Raw genomic sequence first — 7,764 nt, 5'->3', positions numbered from 1 at the left:
TCCATGGGGAGGGGTGCGGCCACCCTTTGGGGCTTTCTCTCCTTTCCCGTATGGCCCATTAAGGCCCAATACGAATTCCCGTAGCTCTCCGGTACTCCGGAAAATACCCGAATCACTCGGAACCTTTCCGAAGTCCGAATATAGTCGTGCAATATATCGATCTTTACGTCTCGGCCATTTTGAGACTCCTCGTCATGTCCCCGATCTCATCCGGGACTCCGAACTCCTTCGATACATCAAAACACATAAACTCATAATATAACCGTCATCGTAACGTTAAGCGTGCGGACCCTACGGGTTCGAGAACTATGTAGACATGACCGAGACACCTCTCCGGTCAATAACCAATAGCGGAACCTGGATGCTCATATTGGCTCCCACATATTCTACGAAGATCTTTATCGGTCAGACCGCATAACAACATACGTTGTTCCCTTTGTCATCGGTATGTTACTTGCCCGAGATTCGATCGTCGGTATCTCGATACCTAGTTCAATCTCATTACCGGCAAGTCTCTTTACTCGTTCCGTAATACATCATCCCGCAACTAACTCATTAGTTACAATGCTTGCAAGGCTTATAGTGATGTACATTACCGAGTGGGCCTAGAGATACCTCTCCGACAATCGGAGTGACAAATCCTAATCTCGAAATACGCCAACCCAACAAGTACCTTTGGAAGCACCTGTAGAGCACCTTTATAATCACCCAGTTATGTTGTGACGTTTGGTAGCACACAAAGTGTTCCTCCGGTAAACGGGAGTTGCATAATCTCATAGTCATAGGAACATGTATAAGTCATGAAGAAAGCAATAGCAACGTACTAAACGATCGAGTGCTAAGCTAACGGAATGGGTCAAGTCAATCACATCATTCTCCTAATGATGTGATCCCGTTAATCAAATGACAACTCATGTCTATGGCTAGGAAACATAACCATCTTTGATCAACGAGCTAGTCAAGTAGAGGCATACTAGTGACACTCTGTTTGTCTATGTATTCACACATGTATCAAGTTTCCGGTTAATAAAATTCTAGCATGAATAATAAACATTTATCATGATATAAGGAAATAAATAATAACTTTATTATTGCCTCTAGGGCATATTTCCTTCAAACATTGCGGATCTGCTCGCTCCAGAGCCCCTGCTGGCTCAGTCTCGCCTCGTCGAGGTCTGACCAGGCTTGGTCACGCACCACAATGCGCCCCATCCTCTTTCATGGATACGCAACTTAATGTAATATTTCGAAATGTCCGATGCCTTAATAGCCGGGCCAAACACACCGCCGTGCGCAGCGCGCTTTCCGTTGAATCTCCGTGTATTGTTTGTCTCCTTGAAACTAAGATGAGTTTGATCTTGTTGCCGACTGTGGTCGAGACCTTGGTTCCGCAATTCCGGGACTTCTTCTTCCTGCCGGCAGATGGGACTAGGGGCGGGATTTTCCTGGCTTGGCAGCGCGATCATATACTCTGTCCCACCCATACATAGGCGAGCACCACATCACTGCGCTTGCGACCCCCCTGCAGGAGGCCAACACTGGTGGCTCACCGGAGTGTACGGACCGTAGGACGACCTAGCTAAGATAGCATTCCTCTCTGACTTGCAAGATGAGCGTGACACTTGTGCCGGCCCATGGCTACTTGGGGCAGATTTCAATATGATCCTTTCGGCCGAAGACAAGAACAATGATAGGCTCAACAGGCGCATCATGAACCGTTTCCGATGCTTCACCTCTGATCTCGAGCTGTGGGACATCTACCTACACGGCCGATGATACACTTGGTCGAATGAGCAAAGGCCGCCAACGCTAGTTTGCAACGATCGCATTCTATGCACTTCGGACTGGGACTCGGGCCACCCGCACTGCGTTCTCCGGTGCTTGGCATCAACAACTTCGGACCACTGCCTGCTTGTGCTTGATTGCATACCCCGTGTGCATGGCCGCCCGCGTTTCCACTTCCAAAGCTTCTGGGTCAAATGGGACGGATTCCACGACGTCGTCTCGGTAGCCTGGAATCATGTTCAACCTGAGCCCGACCCCTTCAGACGGGTTTTTGCGAAGCTCAAGGCCACGGCACGTAGCTTGCAAAGCTAGGGCGCGAAGAGGCTCGGGGACGTCTCTTTGCAGATCCTCCTCGCCAAGGAAATCATCGCACGCCTTGACGCCGCTCAGGACATCCGCCCCCTCTCCGACGCCGAGTCCTGGCTATGTCGCAGACTGAAGGGCGCATACCTTGGCCTAGCATCTCTTGAGAGTTCTATCGTGCGCCAACGAACCCGGTTTCGTTGGCTCCGGGAAGGGGACACGAGCACCGCTTTCCTAAAGATCCATGCTACGCATCGCCAGCAGAAAAATCATATATTCCAGCTTAATGACAACGGGAACATGGTCTCTGATCACGCTGACATGAGCCGCATGGCCTTCGAGCACTTCACCTCGATCTTTGGCTCCCATGAGGCCCGCACCTCCTCCATTGATCTCCAGGCCATTCACCATCTGGCCTTCGACATGTCCGGCCTTGACGCACCATTCTCCGAGTCCGAGATTTGGGCGGTCATCAAGCGACTACCGACAGGCAAGGCACCGGGCCCGGATGGATTTACCGCGGAGTTTCTTCACGCGTGCTGGGACATAGTCAAGCACGACATCTACGAGGTCTTCCACAAGCTTTACCTGATGAATGGATGTGGTTTCCACAAACTAAACGAAGCACTTCTTACTCTTCTCCCGAAGAAGGCCGATGCCTCCTCCCTCTTCGACTACCGCCCCATCAGCCTGATACACCTCTTGGCAAAGCTGTTCGCGAAGGTGCTCTCCCTGAGGCTGGCCCCCCGCCTCGGCAACATTGTGTCTGCCAACCAGAGCGCGTTCAGCGCCGGTCGTGGAGTTCACGACAACTTCATGCTCGTTCAGCAAACGGCGCGTCTCCTTCGCAACCTCAAGGCGCCGCGAGTCCTTCTCAAGCTCGACATCGCCCGGGCTTTTGACACCGTCTCCTGGCCCTTCCTCTTCGAGGTCCTTCGTCACCTTGGCTTCGGGCACAGATGGTGCGCTTGGGTGGCAATTCTCCTCTCGACCTCCTCCACGAGAGTGCTAGTCAATGGAACCCCCGGACCACCCATTATTCATGCCAGCGGACTTCGGCAAGGCGACCCGATTTCGCCCATGTGCTTAACACTCTGGTCCAGCACGCCACCAGCCGTGGCATTCTCCACCGCCTCACAAGCAGGCGCGCCATACCCAGCATTTCGTTGTTCGCGGACGACGTCGTCCTCTTCTGTCACCCCGACGACCATGACCTCCGGGCGGTGCAGGGCATCCTCAAGGTGTTTAGTCAAGCTTCAGGCCTCAAGACTAACTTCGCGAAGTGCTCCGCGACACCTATTTGTTGCACGGACGAGTCAACCACCAGGGCCGGTGTGACGCTCTCTAGCCAGACCACAAACTTCCCCATCCAATACCTTGGACTTCCACTATCCACCAGGAAGGTTCCCACATCGGCGCGGCTACCCCTTGTGGAAAAAATGGCCAAGCGCCTTGGTACCTGGCAGGCTTGCCTACTGTCACGTGGCGAGCGGCTTGCCCTTGTTTGCCATGTCCTGAGCGCCATGCCAGTCCACCTGCTGCTGGCCATGGCCCTCTCGCCCTCCATCCTGAAGCTCGTCAACCGGCTAATCCGTGATTTCCTATGGCATGGGCGCAAGGAGGCCCGCTCAGGCAACTGCCTGGTGAACTGGCAGAAGGTGTGCCGCCCCCTTGAGCTTGGGGGCCTAGGCGTGCGTGACCTTCAACGCACTAGCATTTCCCTTCGAGCTAGGTGGCTTTGGTTGCGCATCACCGACCCCGCGCGGCCCTGGCATCATCTACACCTGCCAGATGATGCTGACGTGCGAGACATCTTCTGTGCATCCACCTCCTGGACTATTGGAGACGAACTCACCTGCCGATTCTGGACTGATCATTGGTTGGATGGCAAGTCGATTGCCGAGATCGCACCGAGCCTGACCACTTTGGTACCTCGAAGACGCCGCAACAAGCGCCTGGTCCATGAGGGACTTCTCAACCGGGCCTGGATTCAGGACATTCGTGGCGCGCTTGGTGCCGAGGCCACTGTTGAATATATCTATCTTTGGAGGCATCTCCTTTAGGTCACCCTCTCCTCTGACCCCAATCGCATACGCTGGCGATGGACTGCTAGCGGCACATACTCGGCCTCGTCCTGCTACCTGGCTCTCTTCCAAGGCTCCATTGCGGACATGGACTGTAGGATGACATGGAAGGGCTGGCCCCCGGTCAATGTCAAAATGTTCTTGTGGCTCGCCAAGCAAGACCGCTGTTGGACGGCGGAGAGATTAGCCAAGCGGGGATTGGCTCACCCTCCTCGTTGTGTCCTATGCGACCAAGACTTTGAGGACATCCACCACCTCCTTGCCGCCGGCGTCTTCTGCAGGGAGATTTGGCACCGCACTCTAGCTTGGTGCAAACTCACCGTCAGCCCTCCCAATGGCGACCTCACCCTCTACGACTGGTGGAGAGACGCTACTGGCTCCATTCCAGTATCGCTCCGGAAGGCCCTTGCGTCCCTAGTCCCACTAGTTACCTGGGCCATTTGGAAGCACCGCAACGCTTGCATCTTCGACCTTCAGCAACCCTCTGCTAGCCACTTGTTTGCTTCGATCCAAGACGATGTGCGCACCTGGGCCTCTGCCGGTGCCAAAGGACTCCAAGCTATAATCGACGCGATGTAAACCTACTGTAACTGGGCCGAGCATCCCACTTCTTCTGCTCACGAGGACCCCTGGCACGCCTAGTTGAGTACGAGCTAGGAGTCATCAACCCTTGTACTCTTTCTACCTATCAATGCAATGATACGCCAGCTTGGCGTATTGGTGAAAAAAAAGCACAAGAATACACTAGTGTAATTTTCAGGCAATAGTATGGTTTGCATACAGATTAGGTAGAATGCATGTATACATCAATGTCATCCCCGGTGTTCAACCAACAAAACAACAATGCAAAAAACGCTTTGGTTCCATCAAGGGAATCAACATGCAAAATACAGAATACCCAAAATACACTTTGGTTCCATAATAAAGATGATAAACATACAAAATACAAGTTGCCCGTGTCTTAAAAAAAATCTCGACTCTCGCCTCTTGGATAGGCATTGGACCCCAACATGCATGTGGATAATTCTCTTTGGGCTTGTTTGTTCACTGAAATCCCCTCCACCCCCAACCACGGGGCCCTCACTCAGTTTTTGTTGTTGAACTTGGCGAGGAGCACGTCACGGATCACCGAGTCCAGGTTGGCCACCGCGGATCCACCAGGAAGCGTGGCTCTAACCGCACTCGCCTTCCATTCCGCCGCACGCCTCCTCATCTCTAGCCCCTTCTCCCCTTCCATGGCCTCGCGTATCATCGCCGCCAGGACCTCCCGCTTCACCTCGCCGTCAATCTCCATCCCGTTCCCCCACTCCGTGCACTTGTACCTGCAGTTGGTCTGCTGCTCCGCGAAGAAGGGCCAGCTGAGCATCGGCACGCCGTTGGAGATGCTCTCCAGCGTGGAGTTCCACCCGGAGTGCGTCAGGAACACCCCCACGGCCTTGTGCGCGAGGACCTTCTCCTGCGAGCACCACGTCGTGAGCATGGCACGGCCGTCGATGGAGGCCATGAACTCCGGCGGCAGCACGGCCGTGTCGCCCTTGACCAGGTCCGGCCGGATGTTCCATATGAAAGGGTAGCCGCTGTTGGCCAGCCCCCACGCGAACTCCAAGAGCTGCTCGTTCGTCATCACGGTGATGCTGCCGTAGTTCACGTACACCACGGAGTTGGCGCCGTGGCCGTCGAGCCAGTCGAGGAGGCCGTCCTGCTCCTTCCAGAGGTTTGAGCCAAGGGCGTCGAGCGAGGTGCCGCCGGGGACGGCGTGGTGGGCGTGGAGAAGCAGCGGCCCCACGGTGTAGAGGGGCGGGAGGATGGCACGCATGGCGTCGAGGACCGGCCGCTCCAGCTCGTCGAACGTGTTGATCATGACGGCGGTGGGGAGCGACAGGCGCCCGCCCTCGTGCACGAAGAAGTTGAGCATTATGTCGCCGCGGTCGGTGGTGCGCATGAAGGACGGGAAGTCCCGCAGCCTCATGTTGTCGCACATGCCGCGCACGCCCTGCACCACCGTGTCCAGGTGCGCCTTGTCCGTGAGCTGGGCCTCGTCTGCATGCATGCAAACAAACCACACTTGTTACAGCATGCAATCATGCATGCACGTAGGTACGATCTAGTAGGAGCTAGTAGTAGAAATGTAGAATACCTTTGAAAGGCACGAAGCCCCACTCGATGAGCTGCGGGTAGTGGCGGTAGCCCATGTACCCGCAGGCGCTAGCCGTCCACAAGGCCGCGCAGGGCACGCCAATCTCCTTGGCAGCGTCATAACCGAACGACATGACGCCGTCGACGACAAGGCAGGTGACCGGCGGCACCCCGGAGACCGGGTCGTTGAGCCTGGCAAGAAGGGCCAGGAGGTGGGGGAGGCAGGTAGTCATGGTGGAGTTGCAGAGCGCGGGGACGTCCTGCGTGGCGTCGGCGTCGGACGACGGCAGCCCGTCCGGTATGGCGGCGAAGCGGAAGCCCGGGACGCCGTCGAGCGCCCCCGCCCCGCGCGAGCGGAGCAGCCGGCGGTGGTTGAACTCGGTGTTGACGAAGGTGACGTGGAAGCCCCGGGCGTGGAGCAGCTTGGCCATCTTCATCATGGGCGTGACATGGCCCTGCGCCGGGTACGGGATCATCACGGCGTGCGGCTTCTCATGGCAGGCCTCCGACCCCATGGTGCCTCAGCTACGTACCGTTGTGTCTTGTAGAGTACTCTTGTGGGGCGTCTGTGCAGCTAGTGCGTATGTAGTATGTCCTGTGCAGGCTACCGTTTATGTATATATAGTGAACTGATCCGAGGTTACTAGGTAAGTTTAGAAGATGCGTTTTAGCCTGGGTTTGTTGCGCACGGCCGGGATCGGAGGATTCTCTCTTCCATCTTGAGAAGATGCGCTCCGCTTGGATTTGTCGCATGCGAGGGTCTTGTCATCTACTAGCTTGTGGTGACGACGACTTTATTCACTTGCATCGCTGCAAGTGGTTATAGAAAATATCAGCAATGCTAATCATTAGGATTACTATAAGAAGAGAATATAATTAGCACTTTGAACAGTTTTAATTTACATAATACCTGTATTAGTTGTGGGGTGGGGCGCATGACCGGTTGTTTACAAAGTCGTCGCCACAAATGTGGGTGATCGCCCGAAAGTCAGCTCTCTCTACAAAAGTTGTTGATAATGCTCTTTCTTTTTTTGGAAACATTAAAGCGCTTGATAATGTCGTAACACGGTATTTAACGCGGTATGCGGCCATGGCAAATTCCCGAATGCATGACAAGCTTCTTGGTCGTTTTGCTTCCAGTTTTATTGGTGTTGTCGTCGATTAATTCGGCAGTAGCAGCTTCTTCATCCATGCACGGCCACGGGCGTAGCCTTGTTCTGCCCGTTCCTTGGGCTTAGTCTCGGCCGGAGGCTACTGCTAGGGCGGCGAGCTGTTGGATTTACCGAGCCGCGCTCGTATTCCGGGGTGTGGGCAACGATTTGTACGAGATTCCAGATGGCATTTTGATTGGATGGATGCTGACTCCTACCTGGATCAGTTGCTTGATGGTGGAGAGGCGGCGTCTGGGAATGATCGGTTCGGTTCAATGAAACAAGACAAGATTCGCGCGTAGCTG

At 54.8% G+C, this 7,764-nt stretch overlaps 1 protein-coding gene across 1 annotated transcript; it reads right to left on the bottom strand.

The window, feature by feature from the left end:
- Nucleotides 1–5,256: 5,256 nt before the first annotated feature.
- LOC123049304 (7-deoxyloganetin glucosyltransferase) lies at nucleotides 5,257–6,823 on the bottom strand. Its single transcript, XM_044472240.1, has 2 exons — nucleotides 6,310–6,823; nucleotides 5,257–6,212 (listed from the first exon to the last, which is right to left on the bottom strand). Exons 1-2 carry the CDS (start codon nucleotides 6,821–6,823, stop codon nucleotides 5,257–5,259), a joined length of 1,470 nt encoding a protein of 489 aa, XP_044328175.1.
- Nucleotides 6,824–7,764: the final 941 nt, after the last annotated feature.

Source organism: Triticum aestivum, chromosome 2D, assembly GCF_018294505.1.
Source record: "Triticum aestivum cultivar Chinese Spring chromosome 2D, IWGSC CS RefSeq v2.1, whole genome shotgun sequence".
NCBI lineage: Eukaryota > Viridiplantae > Streptophyta > Magnoliopsida > Poales > Poaceae > Triticum > Triticum aestivum.
This window is presented reverse-complemented; position numbering and strand designations above follow the sequence as displayed.

Coding starts and splice junctions, on each gene's coding strand:
- LOC123049304 (XM_044472240.1), bottom strand. CDS start 6,823: ATGGGGTCGGAGGCCTGCCATGAGAAGCCGCACGCCGTGATGATCCCG. Junction 6,213..6,309: donor GGGCTTCGTGCCTTTCAAAG/GTATTCTACATT, acceptor GCATGCATGCAG/ACGAGGCCCAGCTCACGGAC.